Source organism: Elgaria multicarinata, chromosome 21 (assembly GCF_023053635.1).
Source record: "Elgaria multicarinata webbii isolate HBS135686 ecotype San Diego chromosome 21, rElgMul1.1.pri, whole genome shotgun sequence".
Taxonomy (NCBI): domain Eukaryota; kingdom Metazoa; phylum Chordata; class Lepidosauria; order Squamata; family Anguidae; genus Elgaria; species Elgaria multicarinata.
The window spans coordinates 9065677-9087758 of NC_086191.1; the positions used below are offsets into that span (position 1 = coordinate 9065677).

Sequence of the window (22082 nt, forward strand, 5' to 3'; positions counted from 1 at the left end):
AAACACTAAAGTTTAATTAGGCAATTGCAATGAGCTAGCTGCAGTGCTCAGGAATGGCCACAGGGGGGCACCCTAGTATAGATGACTGAAGCCTCAACTGGGCAACTTGGAAGGGCAGGCTGCAGAGCTCAGGAATGGCCACAGGATGGCACTGTGGTACAAAGCCCATAGGTTTAAACTGGGCTATTAAAATAAGCAGCCGCAGTGCTCAGGAATGGCCACAGGATGGCACTGTGGTGCAAAACCCGTAGGTTTTAACTGGGCTATTAAAATAAGCAGGCGCAGTGCTCAGGAATGGCCACAGGATGGCACTGTGGTACAAAACCCATAGGTTTTAACTGGGCTATTAAAATAAGCAGGCGCAGTGCTCAGGAATGGCCACAGGATGGCACTGTGGTACAAAACCCATAGGTTTTAACTGGGCTATTAAAATAAGCAGGCGCAGTGCTCAGGAATGGCCACAGGATGGCACTGTGGTGCAAAACCCGTAGGTTTAATCTGGACTATTAAAATAAGCAGGCGCAGTGCTCAGGAATGGCCACAGGATGGCACTGTGGTGCAAAACCCGTAGGTTTAATCTGGGCTATTAAAATAAGCAGGCGCAGTGCTCAGGAATGGCCACAGGATGGCACTGTGGTGCAAAACCCATAGGTTTTAACTGGGCTATTAAAATAAGCAGGCGCAGTGCTCAGGAATGGCCACAGGATGGCACTGTGGTACAAAACCCATAGGTTTTAACTGGGCTATTAAAATAAGCAGGCGCAGTGCTCAGGAATGGCCACAGGATGGCACTGTGGTACAAAACCCATAGGTTTTAACTGGGCTATTAAAATAAGCAGGCGCAGTGCTCAGGAATGGCCACAGGATGGCACTGTGGTGCAAAACCCGTAGGTTTTAACTGGGCTATTAAAATAAGCAGGCGCAGTGCTCAGGAATGGCCACAGGATGGCACTGTGGTGCAAAACCCGTAGGTTTAATCTGGGCTATTAAAATAAGCAGGCGCAGTGCTCAGGAATGGCCACAGGATGGCACTGTGGTGCAAAACCCATAGGTTTTAACTGGGCTATTAAAATAAGCAGGCGCAGTGCTCAGGAATGGCCACAGGATGGCACTGTGGTACAAAACCCATAGGTTTTAACTGGGCTATTAAAATAAGCAGGCGCAGTGCTCAGGAATGGCCACAGGATGGCACTGTGGTACAAAACCCATAGGTTTTAACTGGGCTATTAAAATAAGCAGGCGCAGTGCTCAGGAATGGCCACAGGATGGCACTGTGGTGCAAAACCCGTAGGTTTTAACTGGGCTATTAAAATAAGCAGGCGCAGTGCTCAGGAATGGCCACAGGATGGCACTGTGGTGCAAAACCCGTAGGTTTTAACTGGGCTATTAAAATAAGCAGGCGCAGTGCTCAGGAATGGCCACAGGATGGCACTGTGGTACAAAACCCATAGGTTTTAACTGGGCTATTAAAATAAGCAGGCGCAGTGCTCAGGAATGGCCACAGGATGGCACTGTGGTGCAAAACCCATAGGTTTTAACTGGGCTATTAAAATAAGCAGGCGCAGTGCTCAGGAATGGCCACAGGATGGCACTGTGGTACAAAACCCATAGGTTTTAACTGGGCTATTAAAATAAGCAGGCGCAGTGCTCAGGAATGGCCACAGGATGGCACTGTGGTGCAAAACCCGTAGGTTTAATCTGGACTATTAAAATAAGCAGGCGTAGTGCTCAGGAATGGCCACAGGATGGCACTGTGGTGCAAAACCCGTAGGTTTAATCTGGGCTATTAAAATAAGCAGGCGCAGTGCTCAGGAATGGCCACAGGATGGCACTGTGGTACAAAACCCATAGGTTTTAACTGGGCTATTAAAATAAGCAGGCGCAGTGCTCAGGAATGGCCACAGGATGGCACTGTGGTGCAAAACCCGTAGGTTTTAACTGGGCTATTAAAATAAGCAGGCGCAGTGCTCAGGAATGGCCACAGGATGGCACTGTGGTGCAAAACCCGTAGGTTTTAACTGGGCTATTAAAATAAGCAGGCGCAGTGCTCAGGAATGGCCACAGGATGGCACTGTGGTGCAAAACCCGTAGGTTTAATCTGGACTATTAAAATAAGCAGGCGTAGTGCTCAGGAATGGCCACAGGATGGCACTGTGGTACAAAACCCATAGGTTTTAACTGGGCTATTAAAATAAGCAGGCGCAGTGCTCAGGAATGGCCACAGGATGGCACTGTGGTGCAAAACCCGTAGGTTTAATCTGGACTATTAAAATAAGCAGGCGCAGTGCTCAGGAATGGCCACAGGATGGCACTGTGGTGCAAAACCCATAGGTTTTAACTGGGCTATTAAAATAAGCAGGCGCAGTGCTCAGGAATGGCCACATGATGGCACTGTGGTACAAAACCCATAGGTTTTAACTGGGCTATTAAAATAAGCAGGCGCAGTGCTCAGGAATGGCCACATGATGGCACTGTGGTACAAAACCCATAGGTTTTAACTGGGCTATTAAAATAAGCAGGCGCAGTGCTCAGGAATGGCCACAGGATGGCACTGTGGTGCAAAACCCGTAGGTTTTAACTGGGCTATTAAAATAAGCAGGCGTAGTGCTCAGGAATGGCCACAGGATGGCACTGTGGTGCAAAACGCGTAGGTTTAATCTGGGCTATTAAAATAAGCAGGCGCAGTGCTCAGGAATGGCCACAGGATGGCACTGTGGTACAAAACCCATAGGTTTTAACTGGGCTATTAAAATAAGCAGGCGCAGTGCTCAGGAATGGCCACAGGATGGCACTGTGGTACAAAACCCATAGGTTTTAACTGGGCTATTAAAATAAGCAGGCGCAGTGCTCAGGAATGGCCACAGGATGGCACTGTGGTGCAAAACCCGTAGGTTTAATCTGGGCTATTAAAATAAGCAGGCGCAGTGCTCAGGAATGGCCACAGGATGGCACTGTGGTGCAAAACCCGTAGGTTTAATCTGGGCTATTAAAATAAGCAGGCGCAGTGCTCAGGAATGGCCACAGGATGGCACTGTGGTACAAAACCCATAGGTTTTAACTGGGCTATTAAAATAAGCAGGCGCAGTGCTCAGGAATGGCCACAGGATGGCACTGTGGTGCAAAACCCGTAGGTTTTAACTGGGCTATTAAAATAAGCAGGCGCAGTGCTCAGGAATGGCCACAGGATGGCACTGTGGTGCAAAACCCGTAGGTTTTAACTGGGCTATTAAAATAAGCAGGCGCAGTGCTCAGGAATGGCCACAGGATGGCACTGTGGTGCAAAACCCGTAGGTTTAATCTGGACTATTAAAATAAGCAGGCGTAGTGCTCAGGAATGGCCACAGGATGGCACTGTGGTGCAAAACCCGTAGGTTTAATCTGGGCTATTAAAATAAGCAGGCGCGGTGCTCAGGAATGGCCACAGGATGGCACTGTGGTACAAAACCCGTAGGTTTTAACTGGGCTATTAAAATAAGCAGGCGCAGTGCTCAGGAATGGCCACAGGATGGCACTGTGGTGCAAAACCCGTAGGTTTAATCTGGACTATTAAAATAAGCAGGCGTAGTGCTCAGGAATAGCCACAGGATGGCACTGTGGTGCAAAACCCGTAGGTTTAATCTGGACTATTAAAATAAGCAGGCGCAGTGCTCAGGAATAGCCACAGGATGGCACTGTGGTGCAAAACCCGTAGGTTTAATCTGGGCTATTAAAATAAGCAGGCGCAGTGCTCAGGAATGGCCACAGGATGGCACTGTGGTACAAAACCCATGGGTTTTAACTGGGCTATTAAAATAAGCAGTTGTAGTGCTCAGGAATGGCCACAGGATGGCACTGTGGTGACCATATGACCAGATTTGCCCGGATGTGTCCAGGTTTTTGATGGCTAATCCGGGAGGGGGAAAATGCTTATAACTCCATCATTTTTTAAGATAAAGACATGAAACTTGGCACAATGGTAGCTCTTAGGAAGGGCTTTAGTCATACCAAATTTGAAACACATTCGTTCATCCATTGATTTTTAAGGAATTTTTTAAAAATTGAGGTTTTAAAATTATTATTTTTTAAATCGTCATTTTTAAAGATAAAGAGATGAAACTTTGCACCATGAAAGGATTTAGGTAGAGCTTTAGCCACACCAAATTTGAAACAGATCCATTCATCCATTGATTTTTTAGGATTTTTTTAGAAATTGAGGTTTTAAAATTATTATTTTTAAAAACGTCATTTTTAAAGATAAAGAGATGAAACTTTGTACCATGATAGGATTCAGGTAGAGCTTTAGCCATAACAAATTTGAAACAGATCTGGGGCCAGTAGCAAACCCTGTTAACAACAACAGCAGCTTGCAATGAGTGAAGATACAGTCAGAAAAGATATTTGAGGGAAGGGGAGAATGTTTAAAGTCGCTGTGTCCTGGTATGTCCCAGACTAAATGCCCATAAGTTTTAACTGGGTAATTCAAATTAGCAAGCGCAATATTCAGAATTGGCCACAGGAGGGCACTGTGGTGTAAAGCCCCTAGGTTTAAACTGGGCTGTTAAAATAAGCAGGCGTTGTGCTCAGAATTGGCCACAGGAGGGCACTCCAGTTTAAGCAGCATTTACAACTCTTAGCATTCCCCAACCAGAAGAAAGTCCTACAACTCCCAGCATTCCACAGCCAGAAGAAGGTCCTACAACTCCCAGCATTCCCCAGCCAGCAAACTTAGCACTCATGAAATGGGAGAGTCATTCTGCCTCCCCACTATAATCCCTGATATTTTAACTGTGCAACTGGGTTGCAATGTTTGGGTTGGGCAGAAAAGGGCACTCCAGTATAAGCACTGAAGTCTTAACTGGGCAATTGGTGCTCAGAGGTCTTAATTAGGCTCAGAGTTGGCCATATGAAACCACCTCACTGTAAGACCTAAGGTGTAAATTATGCTGTTGCAAACAGCAAACTGCAGTGCTCAGAAGTGGCCACAGGAGGGCAGCCCAGTATATTCACTGTGCACCACCTTGGGCAGAAGCCCAAAATCAGAGTCAAGGTGTGCTAATTCAGCCTGTTTTGACCTGATACCAGGTTGGCTCAAGGCCGAGATGGATCGGTACTGAAGTCCTCAGAGTGGTCTCGGGTGGTGGTGTGCCACTCTGCCCGCCCGAGGCCGGACGTGAGTCCATGTGAGTCCAATGGACTCCTCTCCCTCCCCTCCCTCCTTCGCCTTGCCTCCCTCTCCATCCCTGGCCACCTCTGCTGCTGGAACTTGCCTCCTCCCTGAAAGCCAAGCTGCATTTTAAAGGTAAGATCATGGGGGATCTGTTTTTTAATCAAACTATGGGCACAAACTACTGTAGTCATAAAGGGACATTTTGGGGGGTGGGGGGAGAGGATAAATCTTGCTTCAGTTCTGAAAACCCCCGAGTCAAATCGGGGTGATTTCAGGGGCTCTGAAATGGCCTCCGAAGTGAGTCAGTAGTCTTCACAGGGCTGTTCAGATTGGCTGGTGGAACTTTGAACACAATAATCTTTCCTATTCCTGTCCTTGATTAGGGATGGGTGAACAAGTGATATTCATGGCTGCCGGGATTTTATTATTATTATTATTATTATTATTATTATTATTATTATTATTATTATTATTATTTATTTATATAGCACCATCAATGTACATGGTGCTGTACAGAGTAAAACAGTAAATAGCAAGACTCTGCCGCATAGGCTTACAATCTAATAAAATCCTAGTAAAACAATAAGGAGGGGAAGAGAATGCAAACAAGTACAGGGTAGGGTAAGCAGGCACAGGGTAGGGTAAAACTAACAGTATAAAGTCTGCACAACATCAAGTTTTAAAAGCTTTAGGAAAAAGAAAAGTTTTTAGTTGAGCTTTAAAAGCTGCGATTGAACTTGTAGTTCTCAAATGTTCTGGAAGAGCATTCCAGGCGTAAGGGGCAGCAGAGGAAAAAGGACGAAGCCGAGTAAGGGAAGTGGAGGTCCTTGGGCAGGCGAGAAGCATGGCATCAGAGGAGCGGAGAGCCCGAGCGGGGCAATAGTGTGAGATGAGAGAGGAGAGATAGGCAGGAGCTAGACCGTGAAGAGCTTTGAAGGTCAGCAGGAGAAGTTTATATTGGATTCTGGAGTGAATTGGAAGCCAATGAAGAGATTTCAGAAGTGGAGTGACATGGTCAGAGCGGCAGGCCAGGAAGATGATCTTAGCGGCAGAGTGGTGGACAGAGACCAGCGGACTGATGTGAGACGAAGGAAGGCCAGAGAGAAGAAGGTTGCAGTAGTCCAGCCGAGAGATAACCAGTGCGTGAACGAGAGTCTTGGCAGAAGAGACAGACAAAAATGGTCGAATCCTGGCAATATTATATAGGAAGAAACGACAGGATTTAGCTACTGCCTCGATGTGAGGAGTAAAGGAGAGTGAGGAGTCAAATATAAAGCCAAGACTACGAGCTTCCTTGACCGGAGTAAGCGTGACATCGTTGACAGTAAGAGAGAATGAGAGGTGAGGAGAAGGTTTAGGAGGAAAAACAAGCAATTCAGTCTTTGCCATGTTAAGTTTCAAACGACGATGAAGCAGCCAGGCTGAGATATCTGAAAGGCTTGCCTCATGCCCAATTCTGGCCCGTCTTCGGACTCACTGCTCACTCTGCACGAAAAAGAAATGTGTGCAAACCAAGCAGTGATCAAATGAGAGTTTTGCCCAAGTTTCCCCAAATTTGTGCAAATTTCTGCAACTTTCCCCCATAGAATAAAGCCAAGCTGATTCAGTCTACAGGGAAAATTCGCGCAACCCAGGTAATTTATGCAAATGGAATTGGGAACGAAGGAAACACAAGGACTCTTTTCTTTTTATCATTCTGGAGCCAGGCTGAACACTGGGGCAAAAACAGCACCTGCCTTTATGGCTGCTTTTCATCTCTGACTTTCCAGCCTATTGGGAGCGTGTGCAATTTTCCAAATTCGGTCAAGAGTGTATTATTGCTCCCTCCTGTCTCAGATGCTTGGGTATGCAGGCTGTTTTGTTGCTTCCTCAGCCAAAACAGCATCACCCAAACACAAGAGGGTGATATTTGCAGAGTCAGGGGAACCCAAGGTTTTTTGCTGCTGCTGCTGTTCGTTTACTGGTACCAAGGTTTTTCAGTAATTCCTCCATTTGGGAAGAAAAATGATGTTTCGGTTGCAGGCAGTTGGCGCTTGTCTTGGCCTGAGTGCGGCCATTTTGTTTTATACCATGACGTTGGTGGTTGAGGCTCTACGATTGGGCCCGGGCTGTGCTTTTTCGTTCTCTTTGCATGTGTGTCGTGTACACCCGTGACAAGGACACACGTGTGCAGTGCACATTACACCATTCACACAGGCACACCACTGGAAGGGAAGGGCATCCTTGCCCAACTCCGCACGTGGGCGGATCCGTGTGCCGCCAAGCATTGAGTCACGGAGCACATCCACACCTGCGTGGGCAAATCCACTTGGCCGAGGGCGTTTTCTCTGGCGATGCTCGTTACGAGTTTTTCACGTGCAAAACTCAAGCAGAGCCTCACCGCCCGGCAGCATCCGCCCAGGCTGCCTATTCCCTCCGGTTGGCTACAAGGGTCATAATTCCAGCATCGAGAGACAAGTGGGTGGCATACCTTGGCCACGCTCCTGATCACGCCGGAAGCGTGTGTGCCCTTTTGCCTTTACATAACTTCTTCAGGCAATTAACCAGCACGGAATAATTAGTTATCACTGGTAGCGATCGGTCAGCACTTGCGTGCCGATACGTATATATCTCTAAGCTGCCCTTTGGAGGCTCCGTTCCCTTGCAGCGCCTGCATCTCCTCTGGGCCCGGGTTGGCGATGATTTACTCCCGTTTCTTAGCCAAGACCCGGACCGCCCTCCGCCTTCGCAGCCCCTTGGCTCGGCAATGCATCGCGGAATTCCTGGGGGTGTTCGTCTTGATCGTGAGTCGGGAGGGGGTTTCCTCTGGTCTGTCGTTTGGCAGGGAGGGGGTGTGTGTCCAAAGCCATGGGAACGAGGAACAGAGAGGGGCTGAAGAGACAGCACGCCGTGGTAAGATCTAGCAACACGGGCAGCTTCTTCTTCCAACCTGGTATTGTCTGTACTGACTGGCAGCAGCCCTGCGGGTATTTTGTTTGGAGACTTTCCCAGTCTTACCTGGAGAACCTGGGACTTTTGGCATGCAAAACATGGCCTCTGCTACTGAGCTTTCTCTAAAACAGAGGAAGATTCTAATTGTCCTGGTTCTGAATCCAAACAAGGAAAGATTCTAGTCCTCCTGGTTCTGAATAAAGTGCTGATTTATAAAGGGAAGCAGGGAGGGGCCTCAGACCCTTGATCCATCTAGTGTGCCTCTCCAGGGTTTCAAACACCAGAGATTGAACCAGGGACCTTTGGCATGTGAAACAGGGACTCTCTGCTAAACAGCCCTCCCCCACCACCCCACTGGAGACAGGATTGTGGGCTTAATGGGTCCTGGTCCAATTCAGCGAGGCAGTTATGTTCTTATTAGCCATGACGGCTAAATGGATGGAACCTCCACGGATAGGAACAGTTTACCACCAATGCCAGAGGTCGAGGTCAAATGACAAGGAAAGGTTGCTGTCGTGTTCTTCGCGTGAGCTGCCCACCACCGGCTGGCTGGCCACTGTCAGAGGCAGGGTACTGGGTTTGGGGTTTCTGATTCAACAAAAAAGCAACAGCATTGGGGCAGGGATGGAAAAGTCTGTGCTCAAATTTTGATAGAGGGGGGTCTTAATAAAGAAATCCACAAGCTCGCCCCTCGGACCCCTTCCAGTTTGAGCCAAATCATGGCCTGTTAGGAAAACTGTAGCTCAATGAAAGCATCACAGAAGGTCAAGCTCCCCTCTGAGTTTCTGAGATTCGAGAGCCATGCGGAGACGGGGAGGTGGTCAAGCAGGAACCCACCCACCCCGTTAAACTGAAATGTAGATTATTCCGCTAGCACCCAGGTTGTCACTTTTACAGTCGGTTTAGTTTTACAAAGCAATTGCTGACTAGCAGTTTCATCCCCAACTCAAGTGTTATGCCCAGGATAACTGAACTCCGATTAATTTAATTGCCTGCGTGAGCATATTAAACAGCTTGGGAGTTTCTGGGCTGATCTTACGCTGTGGCAGGCCCCATTTATCAGAGACAATTCCCGCTTTCTGGCTCCTTCGCCTGAGGAAGCCGCTGTCTCTGCTGCTTCCCGTTTTTTCTTGGAGCGACCTTCTGAAGACGCCATTAGTGAGAATAAGTAGCGTAGTTATTCTCTCTCCGGGGTCTTGAGGAGCGGAAACTCTCGAGTGCAGAAGGCGTGCACCTTCTCTCCAGCGCACATACACATAAAGGACGTGCAGAAGCACACAGGCACTGTGCAGCAAGCATGGAGGTCAAGACGTGTGCATGACCTGTGTGTGGCTGATGTGAACAGCTTTGCATCCACGGCGTGGGTTTTCACACTCTGCAGCTGCTGAGGTTTATTTTGAACTGCCAAGAACCTATCCTGTAGGTGTAGGACAATTCAGGTTTCCCCCTCTTTCTTTCTTTCTTTCTTTCTTTCTTTCTTTCTTTCTTTCTTTCTTTCTTAGTATATCTTTAACCAACAGAACAAACACTCTGTTGGCTTTTTAAATTGGTAGAGGAAAGGCCAATTTCAGAGTCAATGAATGAACACGGCGGGTGGAGGAGACGTTTCTTCCACGATGTGCAGCTGCCTGGTCAGTTTTGTGAAAAATCAAGGCGCTAAATTTCAAGATGATGCCTGTTTTCATTTGTGAAACATTGGCACACACACACAAAAACCAAAACCAAAACGAGGTGGTAAATATAGATATAGCAATAGACACACCCTTGCTCTTAGAAGGTTAGTGTTTCAGGGAAAAGGGTTCTAACCTAGCTTTCTTCCTGACATCCTAGTTGTCTAAGTGCAGGGAGGAGGTGTGGGGTTTTGGGGGAATAGAGAAGCGTTCAGGCATGAGAATCTCCCCTCTGCACACACATAACTGGTGATCTGAAATGCTTTCTATCCACCCCAGCCATTTCTCATGAAAATGGGCCAGAAGTGTCAACTAGTACAGAATTCAGCTGCTAGAATTCCAAGCGATGGCTAGATTTTAGATTGTTTTTGTCATATTACATTGTTTTTAGGTCATTTTGGGTACACCACTCTGAAATCCTTTTTGAGATGAAGGTGGAGATTATGCACATTTTCAAATAAAAAGATAGACAGACCTTTATTTATTTATTTATTACATTTCTATACCGCCCAATAGCCGGAGCTCTCTGGGCGGTTCACAAAAATTAGAAACATTCAAAGTATAAAACAACAGTATAAAACCATAATATAAAATACAATATAAAAGCTCAACCAGATCAAAACAGCAGCAATGCAAAATTACAAATTTAAAACACCAAGTTAAAATCTATTTCTAGACTGTTAAAATGCTGGGAGAATAAAAAGGTCTTCACCTGGTGCCTAAAAGCATATAATGTAGGGGCCAAGCGAACCTCCTTAGGGTGAAACTTGGAGATAAACAGAGAGACACTGTGTGTCTCTTCAGGAGCTAACTGGAGATGGCAGCTGTGAGGCTCCTGGCCAGTCTTTGGATGGCTCTTCAGCTTTAAACTGGATTTGGGCTGAAGAGTCCTCCATGCAGAGGAGGTGTTCTCTGTGCAGTAGAACCATCAGCGCCAGTTGCTTACTGGTCACGCTTTGATACCTTCCTCTGAACGCTTGCACCGTCTTCGTGGCTACGGGGAGTCATGCTTAATTGCAGCTGACCCAGCAGCGGGATCCAGAGAGACAAAGTTCAAGGTCCCAAAGGTTTGTTTTGCGCCTTCCACGGGTTGTGAAATCAGCCAGACGTGCAACAGGTCCTCGCTTTGAAGATGCCCTGATGCGACTGGGAGGTTGGATCCCACTTCCAGATCGGCTGGCGTTTGAAACGGCGCTTCGCTGAGCTTATCCTCGCCATATTTACTCAGAAGTAAGCGCCATTGATTTCAGTGGGACTGACTTCCAGGGGCGGGTGGCTCCATCTGCATCTGGGCCGTGTCAGTTTCACATGCATTCAGTCATAAACTCCTTCCAATCTACATCAGTTTCACATGTATTTGATCACAACCCTTTTCAGTCCATGTCAATCTCACATTCGGTCAGAAGCCCCTTCTGGTCCACGTCAGCTTTGCATGGATTCCATCCTAACCCACTTTTGTCCAATTCCCATCTCATCCAGCCATGTTTTTTATTTTTAAAAAAATGTACACAGCTTTCTCTGAAATTTAATTTGGCCCCTGGGCTGAAAGGGCTTAGAATCCCCTGGTACACAGAAAACAGAAACAGAAGACCACGCCATGTAGACAGAAGTAACTGACCTGCACCAGGTTCTTGCGATGGGGTCTGAGGGCCGTGCTGATACAGAGCAGGGCTGGCCATAACATTAGGCAGAGCAAGGCGAGTGCCTCAGGCGTCAGATGCTGGGCAGCAGTACTCCTAACTGTTGCTTTTAAACCCCCAGACAGAAGGGTGTGCATGTTCACACAGCCTTTTCTGATCCCCCTAAACTACCATGTTGCCTCAGAGGCGGTGAAGAACACTAGTGTTAAAGTATGATCCAACTGTCAGGCCAGTGACCTTCCATTCATAGAATGAAGTGTGTGTGGGGGGGCACCTTCTCATGCTTTGCCCAAGGACTGAATTCAGTTTCGGGGGGGGGGGGGCGGGGGGCAGGCCTAATGAAAAAAAGGAATGGGGCAAAGTCCCCAAAATGCACCACAAACTTGATCCAGCAGGGTTCTCATGATTGTTTGGAACAGAACCTCCATGTTTGGTCAATGTCTACCTTTGTTTACAAGCACTGGAAGATTTGAAGGTCCGTGTTTGTTGTCCCGAGGAAGTGGTTGCAAACTCACCATACAAGAGGGTGGGACACTTGGGGCAGATGTGGAAGGGGGGGCCATGGCAGTGATTCACGCAGATTCACGCAGATTCTCCCTCTGCCTCCCTGCCCACCCATTCCGCCCTCCCAGGTGTTAACGCTGAGCGGAACTGCGCAGTCTGTCACCAGCGAAGGGACAAAGGGAGGCTACATGAGTTCAGCCCTGGTTTCCGGCATCGCTGTGATGCTGGCAATCCACGTCTCGGGCGGCGTCTCAGGTGAGAAAGGAGAGGGCATGGTTTGGTGTCCCAGGAAAGAGAGTTTTGTGCCAGAGATTTGCAGGTCCCTTTATCTCCTCTGGCACGCTTATCTCAGCCGACCTTAGCCCCTGGGTTTCCCCAGCATGTGACTCCATTGCCCCATGCTGGCAATCAGTGGCTAGGAAACAGGGCAGCAAGACAAAACCTCCACGTTCAGACTCAGCCTACCTCTTCAAGGCCCAGACACTGGCCTCAAACAACAGTGAGCGTTCCCTGGGGCATCTGGCTGCTGGCCACGGATGGAGACACAGGGCTGGGTTAGAGATGACCCCTTGGTTAGATCCCGCAGGGTCTTCTTTTTGTGTTCTTGACTGCACCTTTTTTGGCCCCAAGTTTCCCTCTTTGGAATTTTTTTAAAAAGGGATTAGCGGTGTAGCGGAACCAGGTTTTGTCAGATTGGAGCGCCAGGATGTTTTTATTAGCAGGGATCCTGGCATCCTCTGCCCCCCCCCCCCCCCGATCCCCCTGAGCTAGTTGGAGGGAAAGAGGTTTTCCCAGCAACAGTATATTGGAAAGGATTTTGGGGTGACTTGATCCAAAATGGGCAATTAGGACCCATCCCCAAATCTGGAGCAGATACTTGGAGACCTGTGTTGTTGCTCTTATAACATTTTTTCTCTGTGTGTCTCTGTCTCTGTCTCTCTCTCACACAGGAGGGCATTTGAACCCGGCCTTCTCGCTAGCCATGTGTCTGCTAGGTCAATTCCCATGGTGGAAGATGCCAATCTATGGGGCCATTCAGATCCTGGGCTCTTTTATAGGCGCCAGCGCCGTCTACGCTCTGTACTATGGTAACGTTGTCCTCCTACATTTCACGAGCGGAAATCAGGCAGGGGGTGCATCTGGTCAAACTCTGGGACCGCCTCACAAGATCCGCTCTTAGCCCTTCACCGCCTGGGTGCGTTCACTTTACTCCGCAGCTGCTCACCTGCGTCCGACGTAATGGCCAGGAATCTCTTTGTTCTTTGTGCTGAAGATGCACTTGACGACAATAATTGGCCGACGTGCCGTTATTGACACCTGGAAACATACCTCTGCGGGGTGTGGAACAGCCGCCCGGAGCATGGCACGGCACGTGAAGTGTTTCTTGTGTGCCTACGCAGCACCGCAGAAGTGTGGAACCTCTTTTGGCCGAAAGCTGCGTTCCATTTTGGAGAAACTCTCAGGGGGGGGGGGGGGCTGAATTCCAGAGGTGGGCGGGGCTAAAGGCAGAGGGGGAGGAGCCCAAGAATACTAGCACATTGGAACTTAAGGCTGTTACTGCCCATCAGTAAGTCTTAGGAGAGGCATTTCAACTATTTAGATTGGGAAAAGCTGGTGGAAGAGGTGGGGCTCACGAGCCACATGTTCAACACCCCTGCTCTAGAGGCAAGTGGCGTCCAGGAAAGAGAGCTGAAACATCAATGGTGACCATGTTAGCTACTCGCTCCCAATAGCGTTTTCTCAGGATATGCTCGAAAACGAAAGCAGTTCCGGATCAACAATACATAAGATCTGCTCTGGATTAAGGGCGGCTGTGTTCAAATACGTGAAGGGCTGTGCTCCGGAAGACGGAACAGGCTTGTGCCCGGTCATTCTAGAGGCCAGGATGAGTGAGAACCAGTGCGTGGAAAGCTGCAGCGAAACAGATTTAGGCTAAACATTAGGAGGAACTTCCTAACGGGGGGAAAGCTGTTCGATTTTGACAGTGGAATAGGCAGCCTCAGGAGGCGATGAGAGATCTTTAAGATTTGGCAGAGATCTTCAAGCTCTAGCTACTCTGTAGCCACCTCTGAAGGATGCTATACTTGCAAAATAACTGCAGCGAACAGGGTTGGGGCTGGGGTTGGACTACCTGACCTCTGAGGTCCCTTCCACTGCTTAAATTCTCTGATGGAGCGTTCCAGAATCATAGCTCCTGCCCTTTGGGTCCTTCTTCGCAGCCAGGAATGTAATTTTGGATCCAGTCCACTGCAGGTCGAGTTGGATCGACACATGGCAGCAGAAGGAGAGCGGTGGGTTGGCCTGTGCCATTTTGGAAAACTTCCCTGTGTTAAAACCCAAACAACATCCTTGCAAGTAGGCAAGCAGCACTTCAAGGAGAAACCTGCAGTGCTAGCTTTCTAGTTGCAAAGCGAGTAGATTGCTCAGGGAGAGTTTTGGTGGGTTGTTTGTTTTTTAAATGCAGTGGCACATTCAAGTGTGTTATACTCTCCCTCCTGCAGTCCAAAGCGGTATAGTCTACTATGTCAGGACTCTACCACCTCATTCCATTCCATGTGCACATCTCTGGCATAGGGTGGCGTGCTTCCTGGGAGAAAGGCAAGGGGGGGTCTGTTAACCCTTTCCTTTCCTGCCAAGCCTCAATACTGCTGGTTTTTCTCTCTCCACAGATGCTATCCAGAGCTATAGCAATGGGACCCTGGCAGTCACCGGTCCGCGTGAAACTGCCTCCATCTTTGCCACCTACCCAGCTCCCTACCTGTCGATACGCAACGGCTTCCTTGACCAGGTAGGGGCTGCCAGAAATGTCGATGCCAGCATAGGGTTCTTTTTGTCTTAGCTTTTCTGTCAATGGCTGACAACAGCTATGAAACACAAACGGAACGGATGTAACAAAACCTGTGATGCCCCAGATGCTGCTGGAGTACCTCTCCCATCATCCTTGGGCACTGGCCATGCTGGCTGGGGGGCTGATGGGAGTTGAAGTCCAACACACCTGGGAAGCACCTTACGTTCTTTGTGAGCTACATTTGCAGGGCGTAGTTAACATCGGCAGCTATTTACTGTGATCCTTGAAAGAGAAACCCCATGTTCAGATGCAGTCTATCTGAGTCTCGGTGCCAGTTGCTGGGGGGGGGGCGTAGGGGATGGCTGAAAACAGCACTTGCCGTCTAGCCCTGCTTGTGGGGGTTCCTCAAAGCATCCGGCCAGCAGCCACCACCAAGGACAGAGGGGTGCTCAAAGGAGAACTCCTGCTTTTGTGTTCCTTTTGGCACGCAGGTTTAAGGGTTAATCCCGTGGTCACCCAAACCATGCCGGGCTACAAAAGGATTGGTGGTTGGAGGAAAGGGGTGGGGCTATAGGGGAAGGAGGTGTGGCCGAATGGGGAGCCCCAGCAGGTGAGGGTGTGGCTCTTGGCCTGCGTACTAAGCTGACTGTTTCATCCTGAACAGACGTTGGGGACGGGGATGCTGGTTTTGAGCATCCTGGCCCTCCTGGACTCCCGCAACAAGAGCATGCCACCAGGGCTGCAGCCGTTGGGCGTGGGCTTGCTGGTCCTGATGCTCAGTCTGGCCATGGGAGCCAACTGCAGCTGTGCCATCAACCCAGCTAGGGACTTGGGCCCGCGGCTCTTCACCTACGTGGCCGGCTGGGGCCCCCAGGTGTTCAGGTGGGTTTGTTCATTTCCTTTTTTAAATCTATATTAAATGGATCAAATGCCTCCCGAACTCAACTTCTCTTGGAATGATATGGAAAGGAGGACAGGGCTCCTGCATCTTTAACCTTTGCATTGAAAAGGGGATTCCAGCAGGTGTCCTTCGTACTTCGTACGCATGCAGCACCGGGTGAAATCCCCTCTTCGTCGCAGCCGTGAAAGCTGCAGGAGCCCTGCCCTCTTGACCCGATACAAAAGAGGGTGGGGCACCTCATCCCTGGCATTGGAAATAAAAGGAAGGATCGCCGCCCTGCAGAGATGTTGCAGGGCGCAAACCCGCAGAAATCGCCACCTGCCTTGTCTTGTGCCTTTCAGTGTCATCTTGATTTCTCTTTCCAGTGCTGGAAATTACTGGTGGTGGGTGCCTGTGGTGGCCCCGATGGTGGGAGCAGCAACCGGGACGGCCATATACCAGTTTGGGGTTGAGTTTCACCACCCGCCAGCTCAGGACGAGGCGGAGGAGGACCTGTCCACCGAGAAGCCTCACCCAAGAATGGAGAAGGAGATAGAAATCCCAGTTTATGCCGTGAACGTGTACGCCGAGTCCTGGAAAGACGAAAGCACGGAGGCCGTCCCGGCTGGCAAGCCTGGCCAATGGAAATCGGCCAATTCGAGTTGAGGCCGGAGAGGTGGGGAGAATGCAGTGACTCTACCCTCACTCCCTTCTGTTCTTATCCATGGGGTGGAGCTGATGTTGCTAAGGTCATGATCGGCACGGAGGATGTGTGTTGGCAGAAGGAGACGGGGACTTTTTGGCGATGGGTCCTTTCCTGTGGAACAGCCACTCCGGAAGCTTTTGCTGGGTGCCGAGTCTAGGTGGAGGCTCTTTGGTTCACGGAAGGGGCCGTAGGTCAGTGGGAGAGCCCCCACCCTGCCCAAAATCCTGCCAAGGCTCTGCCCATCAACACATTCAGTACTTCACGAAAGGGGCCCAGAATTTAATCCATTACAGGCCTAATTAAATTAGCTTCGTTCAGGACCCTGAGGACTGGAAACTTACTTTCATTTTAGCGGAAAGGCCATAAGTCAGTGGTTGAAGCCACCCTTTGTACGCACTCAACCTATCCCATCTTCCATTTCTGGCATCTCCGGGGAGGGCTGGAGAGGGTGATCTGCCTGTCTGAAACCCTGGCAAGCTGTTGCCAGTCCGACTCAGTGATGGATTCATTTCTCTGGTCTTCTTAGGTTTTATTTTCTTTTTTTCTTTTGCTTGTTTGTTTTCTTTACGTGCATCAGTTTTACACCACGGATTGTTGTCTCGTAAGCACGTTTTGTGAAGTGGCAGGATAAACCAAACCAAACGTAGCCGGGGCGGCCTGTCCATATAGGCGAACCGGTGGATCCAGTGCCCCAATTGGAGTCCACCCGGAGAAGAGCCTTCAGTGTGGTGGCCCCTTTTCTTTGGAATTTCCTGCCCCTGGAGGTCAGGCAGGTGCCAACATTGTGCTGCTTCCGGCACCTCCTAAAAACAGCTTTTTTCCCAAGGAGCATTCCTTAACTGACCATCCACTGTTTTTATGGGTATTCTGTTTTTAAATGAACCATTTAACCTTCTGTTTTAATCTTTTTACTGTTTTATTTCTTATGTTCATCTATTTTAGAAATGGAATGGTATATAAATAAATGTAAATCAATCAATCAGTTGCCCAAACTCACACAACCAAGCAGCCTCCACCCCCACCCACCCCTGGCCCCATGGATTGGATCCCATAGATTTTGTGATGGAATCTTTATCCCTGATTTGCGATCTTAGTATTTTTAATTTCCAAGATGAAAATAAATGGGGATTATTATTATCATGAGCATTTTTTACCCCGGAAGATCAGAGGGGGCTCACAAAAAATCTGTAATGAGAGAGCTCCTGCCACCAGTCATGCAACCTAAAGGACACAACACAAAAGGAAACGGAGCGGGGAGGGAGGAGGGAGAAAGCAGACTCAGGCATTAGAGTTCCAGGACTCTTGTGAGTGTTCTTTCTGGCAGGAAAGGCAGAAACAAGGTCCCTGGGTTTGCTTCATCTCCGACTGACAGAAGGGGGCTAAGTGGATTCTTCCCTGTTGGGATCTTCTTCCTGGGAGGCAAAGGTTGCGTCATCTCAGTGGCTCTTGGTCCCGTGGCTGGTGGATGAGGCCAGCGTGGGCTGCCCTTCAGTGCTCTAGTCTGAGTCAGGGCAATTCATATACGTAAATAAGTAAATAAATGATGGAAGAGCCTTTAACCTAAGAGGTATCTTAATCCCTGTTTAGTCAGCTGAGGATGATAACATTCTGCAGGGACTCAGACAGACATACCTTAATTATTAGATCGTTGCTTCTTTTGGGACAGCATTCTGGCTTTTTGGAAATAAATCCCAAACCTGTCTACCCCCTCGACTGGAAATGTTTAATATTCTCCGAATGTGACATCAACATGCCTGGCTTGAGAAATAAATTATTTCTCCTCTCACCCTGGCATTACATGGAGTTTTCATGTGGAGGGCTGTCCGGGCAAACCATGGTATTGCAAAAGAACCAAGGTAACAGCTGCAGAGCAGGCAGAAATTCAACTGGTGAAGTCCCTCGAGTTGGAGTTCTGAATCATGAAGTTGCTGGTCTGAAGAACAAACCAGTATCGGAGGCAGGAAGACTATATGTACCAGCTACTGGGGAATATGGGTGGGAGGGTGCTGTTGCACCCATGTCCTGCTTGTGGGTCCCTGGTTGACAGATGGTTGTCCACCGTGTGAACAGAGTGCTGGAGTAGATGGACCCTTGGTCTGACCCAGCTGGGCTCTTTTTATGTTCTCAACCTTCCTAATGCCGCGACCCTTTAATACAGTTCCTCATGTTGTGGTGACCCCCAACCATAACATTATTTTCGTTCTTCTCTACACGATCCATTGTCATGGGATGGTTTGCTAATGAAAATAATACATAACGATAGCTTTAATAATACAAAAGATGATACATGACATAGTTCAGTCAATACAGTTGCCTAAGACCATCGGAAATATGTGTTTTCCGATGGTCTTAGGCCACCCCTGTGAAAGGGTCATTCGACCCCCAAAGGGGTCCCGACCCACAGGTTGAGAACCGCTGTCTTATGCGATAATAAGTGTGCCATTATAAACGATATCTGTGTGGCTTAGAGGTGGAGGAAAACATTTTTGCTGACATCGCAGCATGTGTGTGTGTGATTTAACTGTGAATTCCAAGGAAAATTACCCTCCCAATGTAGGAAAATTACCCTCCCAATGTAGGTATATGAGTAATGTAGGTATATTTTTGCAAAGGGAATATCCCATTTTGGACTGTTTTTACAAATAATGTATTCATTTTAATTTCCTGATCAATCGAACCTGCGTTCCTTTTTGAGTGCAACCAGAAACAAAGAAAAGACGTTATTGATTAAGAGCTGCAGTCGTCCTAATTATTATGTTGTATCCATGAAGGCCTAAGAACCTCAATGGGAGGAGTGTGGGGAAAAAAGTGGCCACCTTCACTCAGGGCTTGACTCCACACATTCCAGGCATGGGTTGAAAATTAAACTAGAGCTGTGTTGTCATGCAATGCCTTTGTAACCCACGATTCTGCTAAACAGCAAGACCTGCCCAGGGTTCCCTCATCGGTCACATCGAAGCAAGGCAGCATCAGCAGCGAGTCGAAGCATAGCCTGTGTTGTTGGAGGCAGGCATAAAGCCGCCTCGCAGGGCAGGTTTTCTTGGCTTTCAGGGCCGTCAGTGATCCGGCCTCGCTGTGCAGCCAGTCAGTCAAGTTTTACATGCCGGTCAAAGCCGCCCCTCCCAGGATTACAAAGGCCGTCACTCCCAAGCGTGTGACAAGTGCTCGCATCCCTGTTTAAGCGCACAGGTGCTAATGTGCCTTGCAGTGTGCAGCTATCCCTTTTGCTCACGCCAGCAGTGTTGTGGTACGTTTTGTAGGGCAGGGGAATCATTGGGACAGTCCCTGCAGCCATGCCGTCCCCCAAGAAGAGTCCAAAAATGCAGGCAAGCTATGTCAACAAACTAAACTCAGTTGAAGCTTTTTTCACAGAGAGATGCAGGGATGAGCAGGGCTAAGGCGAACCGGACGGCAAAATGTCAATTTTTGTTAGAGGGGGTGAGGATCAGCTTACAAGCACCACCCGCTCCCCCGGGAATGAGGTAAGCAAAAGTTGCTAGCGAAAAGGCAGAGTTTAGCAGAGTGTACGAAAAAGGCAATTTCTTGGAAATACAAGAAGCTGTCTTGTAAGGTTTAGCCAGTGGAGCAGGGCGTGGGATTTCAGTGCTCTCCTTTGCTCTGAAAGAAAGTCAGTTTTGCAAAGCTTGCTCCGAGTTTCCTGTTGCCTGGCAGGCAGCCTGGTGATGGAGTCAACCCAAAAGCAGTGCGAGAGGCAGGCTGGATTTCTGCCGCTAGGGGCAGCTGCTGCCTTTGGCCCTCAGAGGGGCTTGTGCTTGCATGCCAGCTGCCGTAACCGCAGGCCTCCTCCGCCCGTGGGCTCAGGAATGTCGGTTGGCAAGGTCTGGGCAAGGCCCGGCCTGCCTGGGTGCTCCAAGTGAGGCCTGGGCCAAAAGTTTCTTCGAAGGCTGCCCTGGAGAAACCACACATCATCTCGTGTATCCAAGGTCAACCGATTTATGCTTCTTCTTTTTTAATCACGAAATTGTGTTTTATTTTGAAATGAAATTTAAAAGTGGACGCAACAAAAAGAACACCTATTATTAACATGCCGCCGTGTCTGTTCAAGAGCCATCAGGGTGGCGTACCACCACTGAAAACAATCACACCCTGCAACAATGAAAACGTGAAAGATCATATAAGGAGGCCACGAAAGAAATGAAGGAATTTGCTAATGCAAATTCTTCGTCTTTCTCTGACCATCCACAGCGGAACAGCCTGGCCAGATCGACACCAAACAGGATAAAACACTTTGAAAACGTTTTGGAAACTGTACATGTTGTGTGTCCTGGGCCCTAACAGTTGTCAAAACTGTTATAAACCATTTTAAAGCAGTAGTGTAGATCCTGCCCAAGTCAAATGAAAAAAACAAAAACGCAAGTTATATTAGGGTGACCATATGGAAAGGAGGACAGGGCTCCTGTATCTTTAACATAGAGAAAAGGGAATGTCAGCAGGTGTTATTTGTATGCATGCAGCACCTGGTGAATTTCCCTCTTCAACACAACAGGTAAAGCTGCAGGAGCTATACGATAGTGACCAGTTACAAAAGAGGGCAGGGCTCCTGCAGCTTTTACTGTTGTGATGAAGAGGGAATTGCACCAGGTGCTGCATGCAGACAAATGGCACCTGATGAAATTCCCTTTTCTATGTAACTGTTAAAGATACAAGAGCCCTGTCCTCCTTTTCATATGGTCACCCTAAGTTTTATGGCATAAAGAAGGAGTGAGTGCAAGTGTGTGTCATTTTGTGTGTGTATGCATTAATCAGAAATATGTAGTTGGCTTGAAATATAGGAAATAAATGGAAACCATGGTGCCATAACGTTATTCTTGAAAAAAGGAAGACAAAGAAATGTGTATATATGTGAAAATTGCTCAGTGGTTCATAGTTGCTTAAAAACACACATATTTATCATGACAATAAAATAAAACACCTATTACCAAAACAATAACAGTAAAAATAATGGAAACAGCAGCACTGTTGAAGACCACCTGACCAACAAAATGCAACAGCATATCTGATATTATTATTATTATTATTATTATTATTATTATTATTATTATTATTATTATCATCATCTGCTCTTCAGCCAAAAAGGCTCTTGGAGTGGCTAACAAACAGTGTGAATTGGATTCAGATTTAAGCGGGCTCAATTGTGATGGCAGGCGTGAGCTTCCTATCACCTAGTTCTCATGGCAGTCCCTCTACGCTCTTGAAAATGCTATACAGAGAGTCAGGAGACCCTGCTGAATGTGGTGAGCTGTGGTTTATTGGGTGCAGGGGAAGATCACCCAAAACTGGGCGGAGGGATGTTCTGTGAGCTGAACATTTCTTCTTGCGGGATGCAGATCTTGGATCCAACCCAATAAAAACAAGCATGTCCCTGCCTGCAGGCTTACAGTCTAAAAAGACGCACACAAAAGGAAAAGAGTGGGGGGGGGGAGGGAGTGGTCTTTCAGCAGGGATAGTAAAATTGACCTGCTTCCCACCCCTGGTTCAGCCTGCTGGAGATGACAGATGAGACCAGAGCCTGTTTACAAGGGCTTCTTTGGAAAAGGAATGTTTTGGGTTGCTTTCAGAAAGAGGGCAGGGAGTTTCAGAGCTCTGGGGCTGACGCCAGAAAGGCCCTGCTCAGAGTGCCAGCTGATGTAGCCTCCCTCTAAGATGGAATCGTGAAGCAATTAGAACACCACATACCTGGGGAGGGGGCTGCTATATGCTCCCCGAGATAGTCCGGACGAACACCTTTTAGGCAAGAAATGGCACTTTGAATTGGACCTAGAAATGAACTGGCAGCCAATCAGAGGCTTAAATGAA

General features: G+C 48.3%; 1 protein-coding gene across 1 annotated transcript; it reads left to right on the forward strand.

Annotated features, from left to right (window-relative positions):
- Nucleotides 1–7807: 7807 nt before the first annotated feature.
- Nucleotides 7808–16225, forward strand: AQP10 (aquaporin 10). The gene is made up of 6 exons (XM_063146256.1): nucleotides 7808–7929; nucleotides 12020–12146; nucleotides 12842–12979; nucleotides 14561–14679; nucleotides 15344–15561; nucleotides 15946–16225. The coding sequence occupies exons 1-6, from the start codon at nucleotides 7825–7827 to the stop codon at nucleotides 16223–16225; spliced, it is 987 nt and encodes a 328-aa protein (XP_063002326.1). The 5' UTR covers nucleotides 7808–7824.
- The last annotated feature ends 5857 nt before the right edge of the window (nucleotides 16226–22082 follow it).